At 35.0% G+C, this 27,283-nt stretch overlaps 1 protein-coding gene across 4 annotated transcripts in view; it reads left to right on the top strand.

Annotated features, from left to right (window-relative positions):
• LIN28B (lin-28 homolog B) overlaps nucleotides 1–27,283 on the top strand; it is a 142,327-nt gene that overhangs the window by 6,716 nt on the left and 108,328 nt on the right. Inside the window, exons 2-3 of one of the 4 annotated variants that reach the window (XM_009451721.3) lie at nucleotides 2,840–2,888; nucleotides 10,489–10,676. In XM_009451721.3, the coding sequence (XP_009449996.1) occupies nucleotides 2,855–2,888; nucleotides 10,489–10,676 (222 nt within the window). In that variant the 5' untranslated portion in view covers nucleotides 2,840–2,854. Of the gene's footprint in view, nucleotides 1–2,839; nucleotides 2,889–8,370; nucleotides 9,646–10,003; nucleotides 10,237–10,488; nucleotides 10,677–27,283 lie in introns of those variants that run through there. The other 3 variants (XM_001143220.5, XM_009451723.5, XM_009451724.4) reach the window with 3 other exon arrangements.

Below are 27,283 nucleotides of genomic sequence, written 5' to 3' on the forward strand. Positions count from 1 at the left end.
TAAATTAAAATAATTGGAATTATTTTGTATATATGTATTTTATATTTGTAATATATGTATTTTATATTTATAAGAGATTAATTGCCTATCCAATTATTTTTTATGAAAAGATGGTTTAACAAAACATTTTGCGTACTTTTTTTTTTTTTTTTTTTTTATAAAAGCCAACCTAGGAATAATCAACCTCGGTACAGGAATTCGTTGTCATTGGTTCAAAAAATATAATGAATACAAAATAATGCCAGAATTATAATAATGAGCTAAATATACACAGTCTCTCTAATCACAGAGCATAGAGTTCAGTTGGGAGAGAGAACATTTTCATGGACTGTTATAATAAACCACAGTACACTATTACATGGTAGAGACATTGTATTCAGTATGGAACAGTATGAAAAAGAGCTCTAAGTAGAGATCTAAATGATGAATGGAGATTATTCTAGTGTAGGGGCAAAGAAGTGTATTTTGGGATTTCATAGGTTTAGGTTTTTGTTTTCTAAGAAAACGTAATGAACTCTGTTAAATAAAATAGTTTAACAAAATGTATTAAATACAAGGCCTGGCACGGTGGCTCATGCCTGTAATCCCAGCACTTTGGGAGGCCAAGGCGGGTGGATCACAAGGTCAGGAGTTCGAGGCCAGCCTGGCCAACATAGTGAAACCCCATCTCTACTAAAAATACAAAAATTAGCCAGGCATGGTCGCACATGCCTGTAATCCCAGCTACTCGGGAGGCCGAGGCAGGAGAATCGCTTAAACCCAGGAGGCAGAGGTTGCAGTGAGCCTAGATTGTACCATTGCACTCCGGCCTGGGCAACAAGAGCAAAACTCTGTCTAAAAAAAGAAAAAAAATTATTACATATAAATACTCATGTATAAAATGTGAGTGGCTGTTTTTGGAGTATTCATGCATTTGAAGAATTATTTTAACTCCTGATATTTCATTTCAAAAAACAGTCACCTAGAATAAGAATATGAACATTTAAAATTATAAATATTTTACAGCTTATACCTGTCTCATTCCTATTATAGTTGTTCAGTCAATATTGGATGGATACATGATAATATCTACATTTAAACAATGCTATTTTTTCTACTCTTGTTTTTGAACAATTTTAAACCATTAATATTAGTGAAAAACATTAATTGTGAAATAATTTCATGTTACTTTTCCTTTGAAGCGGACATTACTGTTAAAACTAGTATAACCAAGGACATCATATGTAAGTTTGAATAGTGAAAAATCTGAATGTTATTGTCAGTCAAATTGGCTTTTTAAAAAAAACTCCAAAAGCTAATAGTTAGAGCTCTTGAATTAAATAGCATTATTTAGCTAACTTTCTTACATTATTTGATTTTGGCTTTATTAAACCTATTTGTGATAGTTTGTCCAAATTATTTGCAAAGGTTTTTTTTTTTTTTTTTTTTTAACAAACCCTATCTATTGTATTTACACATCTTTAAAATATGTTGGCTTGAATTCTTCTCCAAATATAAGCAGATAGGATTAAGAATAGGCTGTGGACTATTAGAATAGAAAGGCAGAAGCTACAGTTGTGCTGAAATATTTATGTACAATAATTAAATATACTCACACATAAGCCAGATGTGCAAAATAAAACTTGATACAGGATCAATGTAAAGGAAAGCTCTGTTTCATTAAGTGTCTGTAATGAATTTTGTTAAAGTTAGGATCTGTCATTATCTTGTGTCTTTTGGTTGTAAACACAGGCTAAGTGAAGGATTTAATGTACAGAGGTTCACGTGCCTTTTGTTCACATTCTTCCTCTATTCTTTTCAAATCTAACTCGGTGGGATTGTCATCCTTTGTAAAAAGAACCTTGGGTCAACATTCAGTAGAACCCTGCACTTGGAAAAGTCTCCATTTCCTTTTGAGAAGAAAATTAGATTGCAACTTAAAGAATTTGCACAGAATGGTTTTACTTATTTTTTGTGAGTTGATATAGTAGGTCTAGTGTGTAAAACTTAGTTAAGGAAAGACAACTCTGGGTGTAGCAGGTGAGTGCATGCATGTTCACACCAATCTGTTTTGCAAACCTTAATAACTGACCCAAGGATAAAAACAATAATTTAGTAGTCACCAGGAGTTCCTCTTCCAATCACTATACTTGATTACTGTGTGGCCTCTTTATTGCAAGTTTTATTGTGTTGTGGCATCTGCCAATGGATGTATTAGAAACATCAATATTTACTCATATTTTAAAAATGAGAACTGTTTGCTTTTTAAAAAACATTAACCCATTTAAAAATATAAGTTAAAATGCATATTAGATATTTTAAAATATACTTAATGATTAAATGTATTACCATTAATGTAATTTTTCATTCACTTGACTGCAACAGCCCCAATATCAATTTTATAGTACCATCGTTAGATTCTCATGATTTATCTTCTGAAATATATCTGAAGAGAATAGTCAAAGAAGTTAGTTCTTCAAGAAACATGATATTCTAGGTTAAGTAGATTTTAACTGTGCTTGGAAAAAATACTAGTATTTTAAAATTACAGTGTAAAATTAAATATTAAAATTTAAACTGCATTGTTCGTGATATTGGGATCTTTTGACTGCATCTTAATGGTCTTAAATGTTGTAAATGTTCTTTAAACTAGTGTCCTCTACTAGATATAAAAGGCAAGTATATGCCAATTGGTTATCTAATTTTGCTAGGTGAGTCTTAAACTGTAAAAAAAAGTTTACAGGTCTCTTCACAGAGTCAAAACCTGGGCATTTTATTGCTTTCTAATGGCCATTAGGATGAAGAAGAGGCAATTAAATAGGCAATTAATGTAGTACTGACTTGAGCTCTCTGATTTTAGGTTCTTCAGAAGAGGATGAGGTCATTCAACCAGGTTTCATCAGCCCCAGGTTAGTCTTTTTTTTTTTTTTTAATATTTTGTTTAATTAATGTTTTAAAAGATCAAGATCGCTAGAGGCATATGAGAACCTGACAGCCCTCAGGAATTCTCCATCCTTTCTACTTTGGCAAGACAGTTACCAAGTCCTCCTATACTTCGTCCTGATCACTCCATCTAAAAAACTGGTGTTCCCATAAGAATTACGTGGACAACCTCTTCTAATTAACCCCTTTCCCCACCCCCCCCCACTTTTAGCAGTATTGTATTTTGTGATTCCTTTTTCTGTAACTCAAGCAACATAGATAATAGATATTTAAATGCTTATGGAGATGAATGAAAAGTATTCATGGTTTGTTCATTTTTGTAACTCCCAAAGTAAAATATGCACTAACAAATATCTGCTGAACTAAATTAAAAATGGAGACATGGTGCTGTTTTAAAATAATTTATCATAACAGAAATAGCACAATATATTAGACATTTTGAGGAAATTTTTCTTATCTAGGAAGCTCTGTGTTGCTTTTCATAAACACATATCAGAATTTGCTCCTCGTTTTCATATGACAAAGCTGAGTCATTTGAACTTTAATATTTTAAACCCAGACTTTTGACATGCTTTCTTATATTATTAAAATTAACTTTAAAGTTATAGCACCATTTTTTAGTAACAATCTTATTTGATGACAATTTATTACTCTGGCTTGACCATACCACTTTGAAGGCACACATAGGAGCTGTGATATTGCAAAGTATATGAATATTAATAATAACTACAAGTAAAATGATGTTATTCTGTTATTAAACTTTTCAAATATAGGATTGTGAGTAGCTAGAGGAAAGCAGTAAGGATCAAAAAGTTGAATGAGGAAACCATAATAGGATTTCCATTTGAGAAACTGCTTTTTTTTTTGGAGTGAATCTTGACATAGGGGTGATACTCTAATATCATGAAAGAGAAGATTCTCAAAAGTTGGTACAAATGTTTTAGTATACCACCTAGTTTCCTCTCATTATTGTTTTCATTTATTAATTTTTTATTTTTTTCCCCTTATTATCGACTGTGGTTTTCTGTTGGGGCCAGTTCAGAGACCTTTTTCTTTTCTGTTGGGAAATAATGTTAACACCAATGTGTTAAGTGACTGCAATAAAGTTTCATGTCTGTATTTCCTTGTGATTAAAAAGGATCGGAGGGGAAAGGTACAACTTTCACCAGAAGAATGGTTATTTATAGAGATTACATTTCAACTTAAAAGACTTTGAATATTTGCTGGTCCAGTTTCCTCACTTTACAGATGAAGAAACTGAGTTCCAGTGAAGTTTAGTGATTAGCCCAAGGCCACAGATTGGTAAATAGGACCAGAATTGGTAAATAGGACCAGAATTCTGGCCTCCATTTTCTAGCTGAGGCTTTTTCTCCACTGATTTGCTTCTCACACATGCTGATTTGCTTCAGGCATCTTTAAAGCCTGAAGATTTCTTTTAACTTGTCTCATCTTTTACCCTGCCACTCTTCTTTCCTTTTTCATTTCTGATATACTTGCCCTCTCCCCTCAAATAAACCCAAAGGGTAAATATTGAAATAAATACCTGGGAGACAGTCCACATTCTTATTTCAGTTGATTATTTCTTTTGATGAAATAGAGCTTTAAAGAATACTTTTATTCATTGCTTGAGGGAGGAAGAAAGAATAGTATATTAACATTATTTAGTGTTTGCTCCACAGACTCATGGTATTTATTGCAAAAAGACCTTTAAATTAGGAAACATACATGTTCAAGTAGTACAGTTGAAAAATACTTTCATTTTGCAGCTAAAACATGAAGCTTCCTTTTGTGCCATTCTGGGCAAAGTAATGTAAAACTTAGTACTAAATGATTTTTCTAGCCTGTTACTATTCTAAGTAAAGTAATTTAAGAAAGTATTTGTTGAGCACAGTTTGGAAAATATTTTTCCTGCTTATTGGGAGAGAAGTATGTTAATGTAATAGGATTTTTGCTATTCCAGGTTTTTAAAAAGATACTTTCTACAGCTATTATGTATAATTTTTAAAAAAAGAGTTAAAAAATTCTTTCTTCAGAATGTTAGTCTTAAAATAATGCTCCTTTTCTGAATTTTGTTGTAAATATTTTGCTGAAACATAACTGACCAAAAAGAAGGAAGCATTTGCAAATTTTGAAATGTAAAGGGAAATTTTGAAATATAAAGGCAAATTTTGAAATATAAAGGCAATTTGTCTGGAAAACTTAAAATTTATGCTAATCCGTTTCTGTATTTCCATAATTTTACTTTATTATTCTGGGGAAAGTGTGTTAAGGTATTTAATGAAAATCTCGAGAGATTTTTACCTCTGTATAAAAATTCTAACATTGGACCAATTGTGTGAAGCCAGAGCATTTTGCCTCCAGACAAGGAAATTAAATGAGAATAGAATTTTGCTTTTTGGAAACAAAAGCAAAGCGACCCAACTATATTCTGAAGTGCCTCTGCTGCAAGACCCAAGCACCCAGTCGGGCGCGCCTTGCATTTGTCTCCATGTCGTAGGAATGTCAAGAAAGTTACCGCCAAGTGGTTTACCAAAACGCGGTGGAAGGAATCAGGACAGTTTGCCCGACGGGCGGGTCGGCGGCTTTCAGGCGGGAGAGATCTTGCCAGGGGCAGAGAGAGATCCCGAAAATCGCCCCCAGCCTTGCGTCCAGCCCTTTCTCGCCGACGTTTTTTCTTGATCCTCCGAAGGCCCAGGGCGACGTTTGCCATCGCGGCTTCCCGAAAGGACGGTGCCGGGTTTGCTGGAAGACAGCTCAGTTTTAGGCATGGCCCGGTGGGGGTGGGGATGGTCATTTTCTTGGGTTCGGATTCCCTCTCTTTGACCGCACTTATCTTAGCTTTAGGAGATTCTGGCATCTCATAGGAAAAGGGATCAAATTATAAGTGATATACGTCTGGAAATTCAGTAAAAATAGTAGGTTGTGCATAGTGTTTTTGCCATAGTAGTGAAGGCAGGGATTTCTTTTGTTTGGTGTTCTTGGGGACAAGATGACAAATGTAAAAGTCCCTAAATTAGTGAGAAATCACCAGCCTTTGGATCTACCCCACTTAGGGAGAGGAGATGGTAAAGTGACGAATAAAGGGAAAAGTGACTGAGGAAAGAAAGGTGAGAGGAAGCTGCAGAGGCAGGAGGTGGAGGGAAAGCGCAGATCTGCTGGCGCGGGGTCTGGGGTCTCAGGTCTCGGCCGCCTGGGGAGCGACCTGCCTGGAGAGGCGGGTTGCGATGGCAGCGCTGGGCTACAGACCCCGCCTTATTTGCGGGGAGGAGAGGACGGGTGGAGTCACTTGCCGCATTGCCACAGCCCCTCCTCCTAGTTTTAAGAAGAACCGAAGCATTGTTTCTGCTTTAACAGAAGTCACTCATTCCTTGTAATTGAAAACAACGACGGTGGGCTCTGGCACCTCTTTCGGCTCCTTGTACTGTTGGAAAAAAAGTCTGGGAAAACGTGTACCTTGTTTTTTAAATGGGGATGATTGTGATAGCCAACAGGCATATGGTAGGTTATTTCCTTGCTTTTTCCCCCCAGTACATTGACGATTCTTTGTAGCTACTTGAACTCATTTTAAAGACATTTTGAAAGAACTATAAGTCAAGCTATAAAGTGTTTGGCTTTTGCAGGAATAAAACACCCCTTTTGAGTCAAACACAGGTCTTTCAGGCACTAAAAACAAGTAGGAAATGAGAAAAAAATTAAAACCAGAAGACTTCAGGAAAGTGACAAATTGGAAAGCATTCTAGAAGACTCATAGGACGACTTTCTGTGAAAGAAGCACTCTACGAGCTTTAAAAGCTTATGGGCAATTTATATTATAAAAGGATTTTAGGCTCAAAAGTTTTGGGGGAAGGCACAGAAAAAACAGTGCCATATTCTTAAATTGGTGAGTGATTATTTTGTGTTTCTCAATGTGTCTCCTTCCTTTACTTCTCTCCCTTTCCAACTTCCTTGCTTTCTTCTTCCTTTTCCCTCTACCCTTCCCTCGCCTCTTCTCTTCCCCTTTCTTTTACCCTCCCCCAAGGTATGTAAATGCATTTGTCTTAAATTCTTCATGAACGAATTTTAGAGGATTTTTCAGGGTTACCAGTTGGAAAAAGCCTTCTACACAACTTGAAAGGCTGATGTCCCTCTCAGGAAATGAATGAGTCGATAACCTCTGACACCAGTGACCACTCCAGTGAACCTTACCTTAATTCCACTAATACTGGAGGCCCCCAATCAGGCAAGACTGTGAATCTCATAACTATACTGTACAGTGTAGTTCAGTTATGGTATTCCACTTTTCACCCACATGTTCATAAATTTGAATTTCATCAAATTTAACAATAAACAGATTCTGAATCTACCTACATTATTATGATTCTGGTTTTATAATGATTAAACTGTTTTCTAATTAAAAGCAAACTTAAATGAATATTTTACAAAGCTAAACTATACTGGCCTGTGAATTTTGTGATCATTACTTTTATGTAAGTAATAGCATTTCACCTCAATTTACATGAATACTTTCTGAGATTTTTTTCCTCTTATACCAGATGTTGATTTTTTAAAGTGATTATTAAAATATGAAAAAATATAAATTACTTTCTCGATTTCATATTATGTCACAAGCTTAGCCTGTAATGCCATCATTGAGATTACTTTCTTGTCAGTGTAATCAGTATAATAGAAGTAATTTCTACCATCAAAATAATGCCTAGTAAATGTTTTGTTAGTAAATAATTTTTTCAGAGCTTTGAGCTTTTGTTAAACTTTCAAAGTCATTGGATTTTTGCACCTTTTCTTTTCTCCCTAACAGCTGGCACAGGATTATTCCTCCCAAAATAAATAAAATGAGAAAGTAGCCCTTTTTCCTGAGAAATAACAAAAGGAATAACAGACAAAAAAAAAAAATCTTTCCAAATTGATTAGTTTTGATTAAACCTTTTATCAAAAACAGCTGAAAATAACTTCTATTTTTTATACATCCATTTTCCAATCTGAGCCAATTAAATTTATATTTAGTTGTTTAATATGGGGAGGGAGTATAAATAGGTGTATACAGCTTTTTCTATAGCTCTTCGATTCATAATCCCTACATTTTAGCTTGTGTGAAACAGTGCTGGAGTGTGGATGTGTTTGAAGAGACTGGGAGGGGGATTGCTGGCATGGTGGGGGAGGGTCAACTCAGTAGCTTTGTCGAAGGAAGTGGTATCTGAACAGTTAGTTTCTTGGTAAACTGCTTGTTTAAGAAAATGGGGGGTGGGGTAGGCAAGTCTGGTGGTGCATTTTAAGGTTTTAAAATAGCGATATTTTATATTTTAAAGGAAATAAAGTATTTTTAGTTAATCTATAATATTTATTATAGTATTCGATAAGGGCAGAAATACTGTTGCCAGCATCTTGTAATCAATCGTTTGAACCAGTTTGAAAGGTAAAGGGGGTAGGCATTTTGAAACTGGGGGTCAGTTGAGGAAGGACAGTAGGAGCTTCATCCGTTGTTACATTTTCGTTTATTCAACTCTTCTAGCCATTGGTAGTGGACTTTTAAAATGGCAGGATACAAGTCAATATGATATGAATTTACCTTTTTTCTCCCACTTGTCCTTCTTTCTCCACCCCACCCCCTGCCCGCGCCGGCTTTTTTTCTCTCCCACCTCTTTCTTTGACTCTGCTGCCGCCTATCCTGGCGGCTCCTCTTCACCTCCCCTGCCTGGCGATCCCCTCCCCCTCCTGCCCTATGTCCTCCAGCTCTTGGGGAACAATCGCCACTGATTGAGGTTCACTCTATGTTAGGCTGGAAAACTGGGCTGTTATTTAGGAAGTCATTAATCACATCTCCTCCCCCGGAAAGAGATGGCAGAGAAACCTGTGAAGTACAATTCCTTACCAACCCCCTCTAAAATTTTCCAAAATGGTTTACCTAAACACAATTTGACTATATGAAGGTGAAAACGATTTTTCTAGTAGGATTTTATTTTAAATTTGAAAAAATTTCGGGCATAATCAGGTAATTTATGTGCCTCTGCCTTTTCCTAGGTGTATGTTTTCATTATCTAAAGTTTCATGGGGATGTAATTAGGTTTAATTAGATCTTTTATAAATTATATATTTTCCTCTAAGAATTGAATTAAATATGAAATTAGCGTTCCAAGCAGGTTTACTGCCATGGAATAGCTGAATTCTTAAGGGGAAAAAAAGCGTTAACATCGGTTGTTTTATTTAAACGACCCCCTCCCATGATTTTAGTCAGGCTTGTGTGTAAGGCACGCGTGTGCACATATATGACTGCCTTTTTTTCTAAATCTATGATTCACAAGGTCCCTCCATTGTGTTTAAGTAGAAGCACGAAATCAGCATTCTGATTTATCCTAAAGAAGCGTTCCAAATTGTCTTTAAGATAACATGTTTGAGTTTTTCGTGTTCATTCATAAATTATTTTGATGTCAGCATAGATGAAATGGCGATTGGTTATCTCTTCCTCTTGCCAGCCCCTTAAGGATACGAGGTGAAATTAGTAGCAAGAAAGCATGTAATTGACAAAGTCACGTGTGCTCAGGGGGCCAGAAACTGGAGAGAGGAGAGAAAAAAATCAAAAGAAGGAAAGCACATTAGACCATGCGAGCTAAATTTGTGATCGCACAAAATCAAGATGTTAGATTGATGCAGAAGATCACTCCGTTCCAAAGGGAAAGTTTTCATCTCACGAGTTTGGAGCTGAGGGCCCGTGGGGCAACATGGCCGAAGGTTAATTTTCTTTTCTATTGTTTTACTGTGAATTTCTTTCTTCTTTTCTCCTCCCCCTCCCCCTCTCCCACCCTTCTTAGACCGTCCCCCCCTTCCCCTTTTACCCCAATACTGGGCATTACCTCCCAACCCCCCATCACGCAGTGGGGCTTTCTGCAAACCTATTGTTATAGATCTCCAAAAATGTTTTGTACCGCCCACACTGATTCACAACTTGAAAAGCTTTCAGGGGGCTATTGTTTGAATTGTGTGAGTGTGATTAAGCGCAGTTTCAGTTAGTGATTCCAAGAAAACTTTTATACACCTGCCCCCTCCCCCATTCCACCCCAACTTTAATTGAAAGTTATGGGGGGGAGGGGAATGCACATTGCAAATAACGCTGGATTCAGTGCTGCCCCATGTGCCTTAACTAGTAGCTCTAAACCATCTTCACGATTTCTCTTTCCTCCTCGTGCCCGCCGGAGAGAATAGTTTCGCTGAAAATTTCTCTTTGTCAATGGGATCAGTATTAAATCAGCAATATACAAGTAAAGTATCGCATGCTGTAATGTAAAATGTGGCTGAAAAATGGAGTTAAATGAATAAGTACACGTATGTATAGAAACGTGGAAGTTGGTGTGATCGATAGAACAGTGTGGCTTCCCCCTCCCCCGCTTTCCTTTTAACCCTTTTCATTTTAAGTATTTTCTGTGGAGAAAAGAAATCAAACCATTAAAAAAAATTTTTTTTTCTGTTACCCTTCCCCCCCAAACCCCAGGCAGGCAATTTTTTTTTTTTTTTTTAATCTTTGAATGCACATTGAATGGGAATACAGACTGACTTTTTTGTCCTGTTCCTTCTCAGGCGGGGCGAGCAAAGGTGGTGGAGAAGAGCCCGGGAAGCTGCCGGAGCCGGCAGAGGAGGAATCCCAGGTTTTGCGCGGAACTGGCCACTGTAAGTGGTTCAATGTGCGCATGGGATTTGGATTCATCTCCATGATAAACCGAGAGGGAAGCCCCTTGGATATTCCAGTCGATGTATTTGTACACCAAGTAAGCCAAACTTTTTTGTCCCCCTCTTCATCTTTTTCCATGTGGAGGAGCTGATCGGTAGTTATGCCAATAGACGTACAATAAGATGTCCTTCGGTATATTGAAAGACAAAATCTTCCCTAAAATCACTAGGTAGTCCAACGTTTAGGCTACGTGTATGGGCCTTTTCCTGGGTTTTCTGTCTAAAGAGAAAAGAAAATATTTGAAATTTCACTATATATATTAAGGTTGACGTTATTAGCATTTCCCCCTGCTTCATTCTACAGCGAAATAGTGTTCTTGTAGTTTCCGGTATTATCTATACAATATACTTTGTCGCCTGTATCTGGTGAATGGGTAGAAAAATGAAGAAACATGATCATTTTAAGGTTGAAAAAACAAAGCGAAACAGTTTGCTGTGGAAAGAAATGTATAGATTGCCTTATTTTAGACACCTCTAGTCACAGTAGCTCCCTTTATTATTTCATCGCTGCCTGTCCTGTAATCATTTTGTAGATTCAGATCAAAATAATTTGACTTCATAGTAAAATAAAATAGAACACTGTTGGCCTAATGTGGTTGTAAAGAAATGCGTGCAATAGAGGGATGCTTGACAAACATTTTAGAAATGTGCTCCGTGTAGTCTTTGGTCTACATATACTGTCTCTTTAAGAGACTGAACTCAAAAAAACATGTGGCCAGAGGCGGCTCTTGCTTGTGTGTTTAAAATGTGCTGGTCTGCTACTTGGGGTAAATTTCCACCTTTGCTCGTATTGTGTTGTAATTTTTAAAGATGTTTTAATACCAAACAGAATTTCATTGCTTCCCATTTTCAAAATTTTACCCAGGAAATAATGAATTAATACTTCTGCCTTTACTCCTCTCTACTGCTTAATCCCTTTATAGTAAAAAAGATACTTTTATGGAAGCCGATTGTTTCCTCAAAAAAAGGTAAATATAAATTTTCTGTAGTTAGAAATAAAGAGGTTTACGACTAAAGAGGTTTATTTTGGCATGATAATCTAAGTTAAAAAGAATTGAATGAAAGGCTGTTAATACTACAGATTGACAGATACATGGGTGAAATACTTGGTATATTTGCATGAAAAGTATATATTTGATACTGTGTTGCATGTTCCTAGTAATATTTATACCCCCTTCCCTAAGGAATATCATCTTCAAATTAAATATATAAACAATAGAAACATATGAAACCATTCTGTTTTGATCTGTTGTCCTGTGGTGCTTGGTAGCTTCCTGACCTTGCTGTGTGGTGTGTGTTTTCCTTTCCTGAAGGCCTGGCCATCATTATTGGCTGTTTATATGTGGAAGGATCAGCATAATCTGTGAATTGAAACAGGGTCTAAATACACAAATACAAGTCCACATACAGACTACTGGATTTTATGCTTCCTATTTTATAGTGCAAAATGAAGCTACATTTTCTGTTTTTTCCCCTCTAAGACTGGATGACAAAAATCATTGACAAATCCATTTTCTCTCAGGCTCTTTCTTCCCCCTTTGAACCTTCTTTAGGTTGTTAAATTGTTTTTTATGATCTCATAAATTTGTTTTATAGATGAATGAAAAAAATAACCCTTTTCTTCTTTGTCTGGTCACACCTTTTTATAATTTGATTTTCTATGTTTACCTTCTAAAATATTCATCAAATGTTAAGATATTTTATTAACCAATGTTAATGTTTAGAATGACAAGACATTTGTGTTTACACTATTTAATGATTATATATTGATAAACATTCCTCTATTCACTGAATTAAAACATGTAGCTGCTGAAATTTTTAAATATATAGCTGTTTCTATACTATAAACATTGATTTTTAAATAGTTGACTTAATCTTCAGTTATATACAGTAGTATATACATACAGTTCATGTGTATATTAAAAGGACAGTATTAAATGATGCCTAGTTAAAGAGGTTTCTTATATTGTAATATACATAAATTGTATATAAATTGTATGAATAATTGTTTTGAAGAAGGCAGGAATCCTACTGATGTTAGCCAAGCAACTACAAGTAACAGTTAGATGGTTGTAAATGATACAGGTATTATGTGTGCATCACTTATGGAATAAGGTTGCAATTCAAGACGAGTTCATAGAATTTTAAAAAACATTTTTATTATTATTTTAGAGGCCTTTTTAGTTTTATAAGCATTTTTGAAAACATACCAGGTTTTATGTCTATGTACTATTTTGTTGTGAAAGGATATGTATCATAGGTGATTAGGAATTTTAAATGTTCAACTGGACCTATGTCTACTCAAAATTTTTAAAATATATGACATAGTTTTTTTTGAAGTGTTTGGAAGTACATGTGTCACTGGATTTTTTTTTTGAAGTATTCTGAAACATTTTTAATAATGTATATTTGGAGAAATAAAAAACAAATTATTTGTGTCCTTAATAAATACATAAAAATTTATGCTGAGGAACCTAGGATACTTTTTCTCTTAAAAATATTGATTGCATGTAACAGCATATCAAAACATATTCAGTTGCTTCAAAATAAAGAGAATATATATATGTGTGTGTTTTAAAATTGAGCTGTGTATTTGTAGTTATGTATATTTATAGTTACATAACTCTACTTAAAATTTATTGGCAGTAATACCATCAAACTTTCTTGTAGTTCCTGTGATGTCACCAAATCCTCAAAAAGAAACACATGCCTAGGTGCTGTACTTTGTCTCTCTTTAGACATGTTGATAAATGCTGTGAGATTCTGCTATTTGAGGATGGTATGTAACCATTGATGGTTTAAAATGACAGTCTTCATTTGATTTTCTAATGTTAACTTGTAATTTAAATAATCATATTTTTATGATGTGAAAATATATATTCTGACCCATGTTAATTGTGAAACATTGATATAGTTCAATAATGAATATTTTATTTTTAAAAAATTAACAAAATATGTAAGTATTATATTTGTGAATTTTGTCATATCTCACTGTTGAAGTTTTTAAAAAATATTTAATAAAATAGGAAAATTTTGATGATTTTATTTTTAAATATAAATTTTTAAGAATTTCTTGAGTATCTAATGCAAACACAGATTTGTTTCAAATGAAGTAAGGATATACGTGGTTAATACAAATTTGTTACGTCTAAATTCTTTTATTTTTTTTTTGAGGTGGAGTCTCGCACTGTCACCCGGGCTGGAGTGCAGTGGTGAGATCTCGGCTCACTGCAACCTCCACCTCACGAGTTCAAGCGATTCTTCTGCCTCAGCCTCCTGAGTAGCTGGGATTACAGGTGCCTGCCACCACGCCTAGCTAATTTTTTGTATTTTTAGTAGAGATGGGGTTTCACTATGTTGGCCAGGCTGGTCACGAGCTCCTGACCTCGTGATCCGCCTGCCTCCGCCTCCCAAAGTGCTGGGATTACAGGCGTGAGCCACCGCGCCCGGCTTTAAGTCTAAATTTTTACTAAGGTGATTTCATAAATCAGAATATGATTATTTTGTAAGTGCAAGTAATTAATACTCCTACCAGTTTCTTATGTTTTTTAAAATCACAGTTAGATTGTAGGATAACATTTACATTACCTGGAAAATGTTACTGGCAGTTTTTTGAAATGTTAAAAGTTTTTAATAAGACTTAAATATTTGATGGTACTTTAGAGGAATAGAATGGTAATTAAATATTAGATCTCTTTTGGAGAAGGGCAACGTTAACCTAATAACTACCTGTTGATGTTTGTTATATAGGTTTTTCTATAGATTTTGATATTTATTTCCAAAGTCATTATCTTACCTAATAAGATAAAATGATCATTTGAATTTGATTTTGTTCTGGGGAGGTGTAGAATACATTCTCCTTATTACTCTCTCCTCAGCTTATGTGCCTAATAATACTTCACATATTGGGTGTATATATACTTGGAATTCCTTGCCATCAAATATGATACAATTGTTTACATAAATGTATTTCATTTATTTCATAATGTATGCATAATGTATGTATCTCTTTTTTTCTCAAAGAGAAAGAGTAATTTCAAAATGACTGCAATTTAGCTACCATTACTCAGTAGGCCTAAATATTTATTAATAATTTACCTTTATTCATCTTCATTTACCTTACAAGTATTGGTGTTTTCTTCTTATGGTCTTTATTTTTGAATTAGATTTTGATCTTTATGGATAATTCAAATGCCCACATTAGAAAGGCTTTATATATTTTATGTTCCTTTGCTTCAAAAATATCTCAAGGAGTAATGGAAATAGAAAAAATAAGAATCATTATTGTTACTGAGTTAAAGCATTAACAGTATGAGATATGAAAACATTTAGAGATGACTAGTACTTAAATATATGAAAAATTTCTTACACATAGTTCAATCAATTGATCTAATATAGAGTTCTTATGTATTAATTATACAATGTAGGAAAACAAATTTATTTCAGTATGTTCATTTTTAAGGGCTTTTCGTAATATTTCATTGCTAATTAATTAACCATGTTTAGTTTTGTTATAGTTAAGCATAAAATCATTTTTCACATGAAGAATATGTGTGATTATTGTTATTCTCTGGGCTGCTTAAAATGCCAATTAAAAAAAATTAGACATCTTGGAAACTTGAAAATGTGAGCATAAGCAGCTCATTTGTATAGTGAGTTACGTATTTTAATATTTTTAAAATGGTTTATAACCTACCAGATTTTTAAGATGAATTGCCCAGTTGACCATTTTCAGAGAATCTCAAGCTGAGTGCTTTAAGGCCGTTTAATCATAACATCACATTTAAAGGCATTTTATTTTTAATTTTTTTCTTGAGACAGTATCTGGCTCTGTCGCCCAGGTTGGAGTGCAGTGGCGCGATCTCTGCTCACTGCAACTCCGCCTTCCGGGTTCATGCCATTCTCCTGCTTCAGCCTCCTGAGTAGCTGGGACTACAGGCACCCACCACCACGCCTGGCTAATTTTTTGTATTTTTAGTAGAGACGGGGTTTCACTGTGTTAGCCAGGATGCTCTCGATCTCCTGACCTCGTGATCCACCCACCTCGGCCTCCCAAAGTGCTGGGATTACAGGCGTGAGCCACCGCTCCTGGCCAGGCATTTATTATAAAACAAAATTTTATAAGATTTCTTAATGTAGCCCTAAAGATACTTTTGATTTTCAAGTGGCGGTGCATTTCTCAGACTCTTTTTCATGTATTTAAGTCCTACAAAGACATTCTGATTCAATTTAAATGTGAAATGTGAATTGGGTACATATTGAAGATGTAGGCCTTTCTCCTGTTTTAAAGATTATTGGTGTACTTCTTAAATATTTTTCTCCTGCCTTTTTAAAGAGCAGTTTTAGGTTCACAGCAAAATTAAGAGGAAAATACATAGATTTTTCCATGTACCCTTGCCCCTTCAAATGCATAGCATCCTCCATTATCAACATCCCCTACCAAGAGTGGCACATTTGTTTCAATTAATGAATGTACACTGACACATCATAATCACACAGAGTCCATAGTTTATATTAGTGTTAGCCTTTGGTGTTGCATGTTCTCGCTAATTTTCGATTCCTCTTTTATTTTAAAAGACTATTCACAACAAATGAATGCAGTAAATCAAAGAATAATTTTTTAAATAAAAATATGAGTGTCAAACCACTTACAAGTATTCAGTGTAACCTTTTAAAGCATGTCTTTAACTTATCTTAGAGTTCTTAGGTTTCATGAGAAATTAAAAGCTTATTTGTTACCTGCGTTCAACTTGGTAGATTAAAAATTGAGTCCTTCACTGTAATTTTTGTCTCTTTCAGGCAGCAACAAAACATCATTTGGATTTGGTTTAATTCTTCCTATTCAGAGATAGTTAGAAATATTACAGATAGTTATGTCTATTTTAACCGAGCAGCTCTTTTGGTTTGTGATTAACTTAAAAGTTGCTACTTAAAAATAAGATGCACTGTGTTGTTTTTGTTTTTTTGAGACTAAGTTACCCAGGCTGACCTGGAACTCCTAGCTAGTCTCAAGAGATACTCCCTCCTCAGCCTCCCTAATAGCTGTGACTACAGGCATGCACCACTGTGTCCAGCTTGATGTACTATATTCTTACTTCTAAACTGAGAATAACCTAAACAAAGTAAAGATACTTCTGATCAATTAAACTGGAAAGTTATCTTAAATGTTATATTCTATAGACTTGATTTGGAATGAAATATGGGATATTTTATCATTATCAAAGACTATCAGTTCTTTATACTTTGAGCTATTTCCCCTGAGTTTTGAGTAACAGGAAGTTCAGCTTATTTAATACATAGTTACAATAGATGGCATTGTACCATATACAATGCATAAGAAACTCAACTGATTTATATTCCTCCCTAAAATAATTTGATTATAGCATCTTCTAATATCATAAAAGTTGATAACAGTAATGTGTTTAAGAAAGTACATTGCAGGTCAGTGGGGTACATTTAAAAATGATCTTTTAATGAGTAGTTTATCAAACAAGTAATGAAAGTACCATGTTGCATTTTGATACATCAGGATACATCTAATCATTTATCTTAAATTGGAGGACAGTCTGATTATTGCTTCTTCTTTTCCAATATCTAAATATTTGACAATTTGGAAATATTTTCTAAATAAGATTTACAAATAATTGATAGATTTAGTGTTATAATTTTTTCTATAATTTTCTGTTACCTGGAGTAATAATACCTAACTTTTAAAGTTGTTTTGAAGAGTAGAGGTAATGTTATATAACTGCCTAGTAAGTGTCTGTTGAGAAAATAAACTAATGTAAACTGGTCTTTGCCAAAAGAATCATGGATAAGTTATTTTCAGTGGTGTATACTCATGGTGGATAATTAAGCTGGTCTTTTATGTGCTTTCTTTAAAATTGGCCAAAATGTGTTGTATATTAATAGTTTAATTTCCATTACAGTTGACGTTAAGGCTTTTTATTATAGTTTTGTGGCATTGAATATTGTTTTTGTTATTTAAAATAATTCTTTTGGCTGAGCATGGTGGCTCATGCCTGTAATCCCAGCACTTTGGGAGGCTGAGGCTGGCAGATTGAGCCCAGGAGTTTTAGACCAGCCTGGGTAACATGGCAAAACTCCGTCCCTACCAAAAAAATTAGCTAGGCCTGATGGCATGCACCTGTGGTCCCAAATATCAGGGAGGCTGAGGTAAAAGGATCACTTCTTGAGCCCAGGAGACAGAGGCCACAATGAGCCGAGATCACTCCATTGCACTCCAGCCTGGACAACAGAGCAAGATGGTCTCTAAAATTATTATTATTATTTTTGAGATCTGGTCTCACTCTGTTGCCTAGGCTAGAGTGCAGTGGCAGGATCATAGCTTACTGAAGCCTTGACTTCCTGGGCTCAAGTGATCCTCCTGCCTTGGCCTCCCAAAGTCCTGGGATTACAGGCATGAGCAACAGTGCCAGGCCTAGAATATTGTTTAAAGTATCAGGGTGTAAACTGCAGCTTGGAAATATTTTTGTTATGCAGATATTTTGGTTTTAATAATTGTTGTAACATAAGATTTTACCTGCGTAAGATTTTACCTGTGTACATATGCATGTGTATTCATTATAAGCTAAAGAAAAAATACTGTTTTAAATAGGCCTGTTGTGATAATTTAATACCATTTTTTGATTAATAATTATTTAATCTTTGTAAGATAGTATAGAATGATAAAGATTCTGGTCAAATCAGTATTCAAATCCCAGTTTATTAGATACCTGTGAGGGAAATAAGTTACCTTGTCAGTGTCTCAATGGCCTATAAATCGGAGGACAAAAATAGTACCCACTTTGTATAGGGCTGTTAGGAGGATTACATGTTATTACATATGTAAAGCACCTAACACAAACTTGGCAGATAGTAGGGACTCAATGTGTGTTGTACATAATTAGTATTATAAAGGAGAAGTAGTGTGGTATTGTGAGAAAAAAAACCATGGGAATGAGTGTTTGGCTTCGGCTCTGCCAGTTGGTTGGTTTATAACTTTTGGCTGGTCACTTCCAGGGAGCTTCAGTGTTCTCATGGGTAAAATGTGATAAATAATATTTTTCATCTTTATTTTAGAGGGTTATGGTAAGGGTCAGTTGAAATAATACACATGAAAATAATTTAAAAACTGTAACAATCTCAGGTTTTAGTTTTTATCTTTTTTTCAAGAGCTATGTTTTTATTAATCATTTTAATTATAAGAGTTTTTCTGGTTTTTGTTTTGAGACAGAGTATTGCTCTTGCTCAGGCTGGAGTGCAGTGGTGGGATCATGGCTCACTGCAACCTCAAACTCCTGACTCAAGCAATTATCCCACCTGAGCCTTCTGAGATGCTGGGATTCTAGGTGTGCATCACCATGTCCGGCTGATTTTTTTTTTTTTTTTTTTGAGACAGAGTCTCGCTCCATTGCCCAGGCTGGAGTCTGCAGTGGTGCTGTATCGGCTCACTGCAAGCTCCGCCTCCCAGTTCTCCCCATTCTCCTGCCTCAGCCTCCAGAGTAGCTGTGACTACAGGCACTCGCCACCACGCCTGGCTAATTTTTTGTATTTTTAGTAGAGATGGGGTTTCACCGAGTTAGCCAGGATTGTCTCGATCTCCTGACCTTGTGATCCGCCCACTTCGGCCTCCCAAAGTGCTGGGATTACAGGCGTGAGCCACCGCGCCCAACCTCTGGCTGATATTTTTTATTATATTTGTAGAGACGGGGTCTCCCTATGTTGCCCAGGCTGGTCTCAAACTCCTGGGCTCAAGGGATCCTCCCACCTCAGCCTGCCAAAGTTACAGAGATTTACAGGCGTGAATCACCATGCCTGGCCTCACTCTGGTTTTCTTTAGTTTTTTTTTCTACCTGGAAATTAACCTTTATCCTAGTAGTGTCTGTGCTTGTTAATGAGATTAATTCATATGCATTTTACTAATCTTCAATATAATATTAATTTCATTTATCATTATGGTATTTTCTCATGTGCTGTAAACTCACCACTTACTTAAAGGGAATAATTAGGCTTATTGATGTTCATATGTCTTGTCAGAAATTTATTGAATTGGCTGGGCGTGGTGGCTCATGCCTGTAATCCCAGCACTTTGGGAGGCTGAGGGGGGTGGATCACTTGAGGTCAGGAATTTGAGACCAGCCTGGCCAACATGGTAAAACCCTGTCTCTCCTAAAAATACAAAAAATTAGACAGGCCTGGTGGCACATGCTTGTAATCCCACCTATTTGGAAGGCTGAGGCAGGAGAATCACTTGAACCCGGGAGGTGGACGTTGCAGAGAACCGAGATCATGCCATTGCACTCCCTCTCAAAAAAAAAAAGAGTGAAACTCCCTCTCAAAAAAAAAAAAAAAAAAAAGAAAGAAATTTATTGAATTTCTGTCCCAACTCAGTTTTTGTATAAACATTTTTAAAATTTTTATTTAATTAATTATTATTATTATTATTATTTAGAAACAGGGTCTTCCTCAGTCACCCAGGCTGGCGTGCAGTGGTGGGATTATAGCTCACTGCAACTTCGAACTCCTGGCTCAAGCAATTATCCAGCCTGAGCCTTCTGAGTAGCTGGGACTACAGGCGTGCACCACCATGCCTGGCACATGCCACTGCGCCTGGCTAATTTTTAAAATTTTTTGTAGAGACAGAATCTTGCCTTGTTGACCAGGCTGGTTTAGAACTCCTGGCTTCAGGTAATCCTCCTGCCTCTGCCTCCTTAAGTGCTGGGATTACAGATGTGAGCCACTTTGCTCAGCTTGTATAAACATTTTTGGAAATGTAAATCAACAAGATGGCTTAATGTCATAGAAAAGTATTAACTTTTAAAAAATGATTATAAAAATCATGGTTCAGTAAAGCCAACTAATTTTTATTGATCATGTACTAAGTGAAACACTGTTGGTTTGGTATTTTCATTTTAGCAAACTTTAAAATAAGTTTTTTCCAGTTAATTCTCATTGTTTGCATATAAGGCATAAAAGCAAAGGATCATTTTTCCTGTGTTGTATTCACTTCCTTTTACGAAGTCTAATTATACAGTCTTTACCAATTTAATTTTTGGATAGCTAAGATAAAAAGCAAATATTAGTTTTAAAATTTTGAGCTAAATGCAATGATTTCTCAATAGTATTAAAATATGTTTTTCACATTTCATGTGGAGAAACTGTTTTTGCCAGTGCTTAGAATCATTAATTTATTGTGCTATTAGTAATATACTTAATTTCTACCAGCTGCTTTAAATCTTTTGTCATAACAGCCCACTTTAAAAAATCAAAACCCACTTAAATTTATTACTTTTGTTAATCTTAAAATTAGACTATTTTTAAATCTTGTAAGTTTAATTTGGTAATAACTCTTAAGATTGCTATTTCGTTTTATGGTGTTATAGGATATAAAGACTCCATATAAATTTCAAATTACTTTTACTTTGGCCAAGATTTGTTGGTGATCATTTTCTTCCTTAAGCTTTTGTAAGCAATTTCCTAGGCCATTAGAGATAGTGAATAGAATGTTCCCAGATCCTATAATGCTTAAATTATTTTAACTTAGCTTATTTTTTTTTCTTCCATTCAAATGAATTGTCTTTATCCTTAGTTCAGTCTGTAACAAAAGTCTGGCAACATAGGTTATAGCTATTGCTTTAAATATTTAATAGATCATTAACATATTGTAAAGCTTGGAATGAATTATATCAACTTTTCTTCCTGTGTGATTTAAATAATACATGATTTTGCTTATGATATATAAGCACTGATCCTTCCAAGTTAGTAACACTTTTCAGCAGCTCCTTTAAATAGATTAAATGATATTAGAGACATATACGTAACACAGCTCAGTGTAAGCCATACTTTTTTTTTTAAAGTGCATCTTTTTCAATTTTCACAAGAAAAAAAGCTCTTTTCAGGGGTTGATTAAACTGTGCGTTAGAAATTTAGTCATATTATTGGCCTCATTTTTTAGCTCTCCAATTAAAAATTTTCGTTGAATACTCAATCTAAGGACACTTGGATTTGCATGTTTGCCCCTTTCACTGTTTCCTCCCCCATGCCATTGAAGAATTTTGAATGGTGAGGAATTTGTGCCCTTTGGCTCAGGTTGCAGGCCCACTTGATCAAGCCACAGAAGCCGGGGTCAGAACTATTCATTGCTTATCTTTTCCTTGGGCCACTTGTAAAGCCTGCTTTCTGCTCTGGGAAACAAAACAAAACAACAACAACAACAACAACAAAAAGCCCCACAAACAACTCTTTATATTGGACATGTATAAAGCCTGCAGTATAAAAATGGGCACAATAGTTGATTCTTTATTGGGACTCTCCATGGGTTAATTTCGTTATCTTTAGAAGTTTTTCATTGCATTGCAGCTTATTTGATGTATATACTTTAAATACATGTTATTTTATATGGTATGGTATCCTGTTGGTAGTGAAAGTGTGGTCATATGATGTTTTTCTCTTAGGTTGAGATTTACCACTTTTGAAATGTAATGATTACTTTTAAGTAAATTGAATTAATTTGAATGAGAGCTATAAAAAGCCCTAAAGTATTTTATTTTGATGTGCTTAATTTCTAGCATTTATGCAGACATTTAAAGCTTCCCTGAATTAATAACAGCACAAGTTTATGAGCTGTTCCAATAATGGTGCAAAGACTACATCTAGACCCAGGTTTAAACAAACACAAAACACTTTGTTCTTATCTTAGCATCCTTTAAAAGTATACAGCTCTGGTTCAGGACCTCAGGACCACCCATCACCCTGGACATTGGATACTCCTATTTATTCAAGAGGCTTGTGAAGTATCTGTGTGCCAGTGGGGGATGGTGTGTGTATCTGTATAAGGAATCACAGTTAGGTGATTTTACCTCAATAAAAGCTTCAATATTGTTTATATACTGAATTTTGTCCCTGAAGAATTTTCTAGTTGTAAAACCTAATTTACATTAAATGCTTGTTATTTTATTTAAGTTCTGGCTGCAGTCTTCGCATTTTTGATGTTTTCAGAAGGCTAAAATGGGCCCCTATTAAGATTAATCTTAATTCAGTATAGTTTTTTGGCTTTCAGGCCCCACCCATTAGCTTTGGATAGCTAATACCAAGCTTTTGTTTCTTCCTGTAGAAAGGAAAGGAAAGAAAACTTTCTCTTTTATTGCTTAAGTCATGTGACTTCCCTTTTAGTTAGTCACAGATGGGATTGCAGTGAATCTCAGAATGAAGCATAAAACTTTGAGAAAATATTTATTGATATGTGTCTTGTTTAATTTCATATGCTTTACCTTACATTACATCCATGCTGTTGTTTTTTAGGAAGCTGAAAAAAATTACTACTAAATAGATTTTTAAAATAATACGGACCTTTTAATCTACCGTGGTAGTTTCTTAGTTACTTATTTTTCTATCAGTTATCTTTTAGCATCATTTGAGGTTTCTAAACTGTAGCTTGTTTCTCAGAACTCATAGTGTAGAGAAAGTAGGGGTGGTGGTTGGGAGACATTAGCAAGAAATAATTGCTGGCAGAATAAAAGAAAGAAATATGTTATAGGACTACATGTAAAATACAAGAGGGAATTAATTAGATGTATTTCTTCTTGCTCTTCTGACTCACCTCTTAACAGTTAGCATAGGGTAGCTAGCTGTTTGGAAGAAAATCCTATCCACCTCCTGTGATATTTATATACTTTTTTTTATAAAGTTAAATGAGGATAAGTGTTTGATGCTTATTCCTAATTTGGTGACTTAGTCATGATGCTCTAGTTTATTGTGAACCATTAAATATTTGATCTTTAAAGTTATTTTAATTTGTTCTTAAGCTACTTGTATTCAAATGTTTAAATTCTATTTCAGTGAACAGTATAACTGTGTCCAAATAATAACTAAAATATTTGAAACAATAGTTTCAAAAATAGTACCTTCTCTGCCATTGATTTTTAAAATATGTCATTTATTGGCACATATTTTCGTGCAAATAAGTACTTTTAAAAGACTTTTAAGAATACTGTATAGACCACCCTTGACATAAGTAATTACATTTTAAAATCTAATAGGCATTTTTGTTTAAAATATTTTATTTCAATGAGTATTTATTGTTTACATAAAAAATTCTTCCTTAAATTTTCAGTCTTATAGATCTTAAAAGGCAATGATATTTGGTCATATGATCTTCCTATCAGTCCAAGATAACTTGTAAGTTAACTAGATTTATAAATACAATCTTTTGGTCTGCTTTTAGGATAAATAATGAGAGAAACAAAGTCATCTTTTCATTTTTAGTAGTGTTTTGTGGTAAGTTTATTTTACCTTTAAAAGTTAAATACAAGATTTGTTGAGCTACATAGAAAGGCTACTTAAGTTTCTGTTGATAACAGTGGGTTATCAACCTTTCAAGAACTAGGATCAGGTATGAAGTCTAATTAATGTATTGGCCCATGCTTTCATCGACATTAAAATTTACAGCAATTGATTTTTTTTTTATGTCCTCTACAATTGAATGTTTCAACTTCTGTTTACTTAGTTAAATTTAAATTTTTATTGATATTTTAATTAATGCTTAAGTTGTCACTTAAATTTTGCTTTTTGGAAAGGTTTAGGATAGTAAATCTTTCAAATCCATGATCCTCCCTCATTTGTCATTTTGATTAGCAAGGGATATAGAAAACACTAACAACTATTATTAAGCATTTAAATCTAGTACTAACATTTATTGTTGAAATTATTTGTATCCTAGTATTACTGTTATTTATTTATTTATTTATTTGAGATAGGGTCTTGCTCTGTCTCCCAGGCTGTAGTGCAGTGGCGCAGTCTTGGCTCACTGCAGCCTCCACCTCCCGGGTTCAAGTGATTCTCATGCCTCAGCCTCCTGAGTATCTGGGACTACAGGTGCATGCCACCACACCTGGCTGATTTTTGTATTTTTTAGTAGAGACGGGATTTCACCGTGTTGGCCAGGCTGGCCTTGAATGCCTGACCTCAGGTAATCCACCCACCTTGGCCTCCCAAAGTGCTGGGATTACAGGTGTGAGCCACCTTGCCTGGCCTACTGTGAGTTTTAAAATAAAAAGATAAACAAAAGCCTGTTTTTAAGGAAGTGCTACCTTGGTTTTTTTGTGTGACCCAGGCTTTAAAAAAAAAATACATAACAAAATTTGGTATTAATTAATAACAACATTTGGAAGTGAAAGGGGAAAAGTTGAGGGTTTTCCCCTTTATACCTGTTTTCTTCCTTCAGAATTTTTCTTTAACTTCTGTGGAGAAAAGTAGTTTTTAAAATGAATGTATTCAGGTTTTAAGCATCTTCATGTTTTGTCAAAAATACAAGGTTAGTTTGCTGGGGGGGGTAACACCATTAGATGTGTTGCTACTTGTTTTTGTGTGGGTTATTGTAAGTATAAGTTTAATGAATTATTTGATTTCTAGATTTTCTTTCTCCTAAAATAAAATTAATACTAAATAAACAAATTTTCAAATAGTTGAAATATGTGAACAGCCAGATAGATGCAGATATCTGTTTCAGTACATATTTTTTAGAGTTCAGTATTTATTTTTTTGGATATGATATTTAAAAGGATATGATATTTAAAAATCTTAACAAATGAGGCCGGGTATGGTGGCTCATGCCTGTAATCCCAGCACTTTAGGAGGCTGAGGTAGGCGGATCACCTGAGGTCAGGAGTTCGAGACCTGCCTGGCCAACATGGCAAAACCCTGTCTCTACTAAAAATATAAAAATTAGCCAGGTGTGGTGGCAGGCGCCTGTAATCCCAGCTGTTCGTGAGGCTGAGGTGTGAGAATCGCTTGAACCTGGGAGTCAGAGGTTGCAGCGAGCCGAGATTGTGCCACTGCACTCCAGCCTGGGGGATAGAGTGACACTCTGTCTCAAAAAAAAAAAAAAAGTCTTAACAAATGATGTTTGGGAAATTGTCTTGTTAGATGGTGACCGCTTTTCCATCCTCTCTGTCTTTAGTTTTAAAAATGTCTGGTCACTGTTAAGCCATTAATATTCCTAATAGTAATTCAGAATTTCCTTTTATATTTAATGTTGAATATATATTCCAAAATCTCTTAAAACATGGGATAATGTTTTCAGAGTGAGAATTTAATAGAATAGAATTCATTATTTTGATTTATGTTGTTCAATTTTCAGTGTAAATTGAAAAACGAAATTACCCAAATTATTGGTGCTTTATGCTGTCCCCAAATTATTCCCTGCCCTATCATTATAATTTGATCTGCCACCAGGAATTATTACAGCCTTAAGTCGTCTCTTTCTTTAGTCTCCTTCTCCTCTCTTTTTTCCTCCTCCCCCCACTCCCCTTTGGGAAGGAAGCCTGAGGCCCTGGCTTTAGAGATACCAGGAAAAAGCAATCACTCAGCAGAAAGTGTCTGTCTTTAGCAGAAGTGTCATTCCTTGACGAAGAGTGTAGTTGAGAAGAAGTTAGTAACAGATAATAGAGTTTTAGAATTTATTCTAATTACTTTAGAATTTATTTTTGATACAGCTGGCTATTGCTGTCATGAAAAAATGTCTGTTCTGTCTCTTTAGGTATTAGCAAAGTCAAATCCAGTTCTTCACCACATTTCTGTCTTTACTTAGGTTTGGTTAATTCTTTTATACCTTTTCTAAAGGCTAATGATTTTTCCAACATTGAAGAAGAAAGAGTTCTTAACAAGAGCATTGGATGGTTAAGTAGTTTTAACATTTTTACACACTTATTGATATTACCTGAATTTCCAAAGAAAGTATATATGAAATGTTTTACTGTACATCACTTGTCATCTGAAGATAGTGTTTGTGTTTCTAGCATATTTTTACCTAGAAGAAGGCTTTTAAAACCACAGACTGACTCATAAAATAGGCTAATAATGGAAATAAATTGATATCAATAGATGTAGAAATGTTTTAATTGTTTACTTCCTTAGAAAGACTGTTTGTGAAGTTGGTTGTTTTCCAAGATGAGTAAAAAAGTGCAGATTCAGGTTGGGTGCAGTGGCTCACACCCGTAATCCTAGCACTTTGGGAGGTCGAGGTGGGCAGATCACCATGTCAGGAGTTCAAGACAAGCCTGGCCAATATGGTGAAACCCCGTCTCTGCTAAAAATACAAAAATTAGCTGGGTGTGGTGGCATGTGCCTGTAGTCCCTGCTACTTGGGAGGCTGAGGCAGAAGAATCGCTTGAACCTGGGAGGCGGAGGTTGCAGTGAGCCAATATCATGCCACTGCACTCCAGCTTGGGCGACACAGCAAGACTCCATCTCAAAAAAAAAAAAAAAAGAAAAAGAAAAAAAGAAAATGCAGATTCAGTGGAATAAACTCTATAAACCGTAGTGTAAACTCCCTGAAGGGCCCAAGTTTCTTCCATTGCGGTATAGGTATTTCTTTTGGCTTTTCTTCATCTTAAAGGGTAATCTCTTTACTTAGCTCCACATGAATTTAAGTCTCTTATGCTTGTTGACTAGTTTGAAAAACTTACACAGTATGGTTATGAATCTCACAGTTAGCTCACAATCTATATATGAAAGATAATAAAAATAAATATTGCATAAAACATGTTTTATGGAAAGAATCAAGGATATTTTGAATTATTATTTTTGAGATGGAGTCTCACTCTGTTGCCCAGGCTGGAGTGCAGTGGCACGATCTCTGTTCATT

The sequence above is a fragment of the Pan troglodytes genome, chromosome 5 (assembly GCF_028858775.2).
Source record: "Pan troglodytes isolate AG18354 chromosome 5, NHGRI_mPanTro3-v2.0_pri, whole genome shotgun sequence".
In the NCBI taxonomy this organism is placed as follows: Eukaryota; Metazoa; Chordata; class Mammalia; order Primates; family Hominidae; genus Pan; species Pan troglodytes.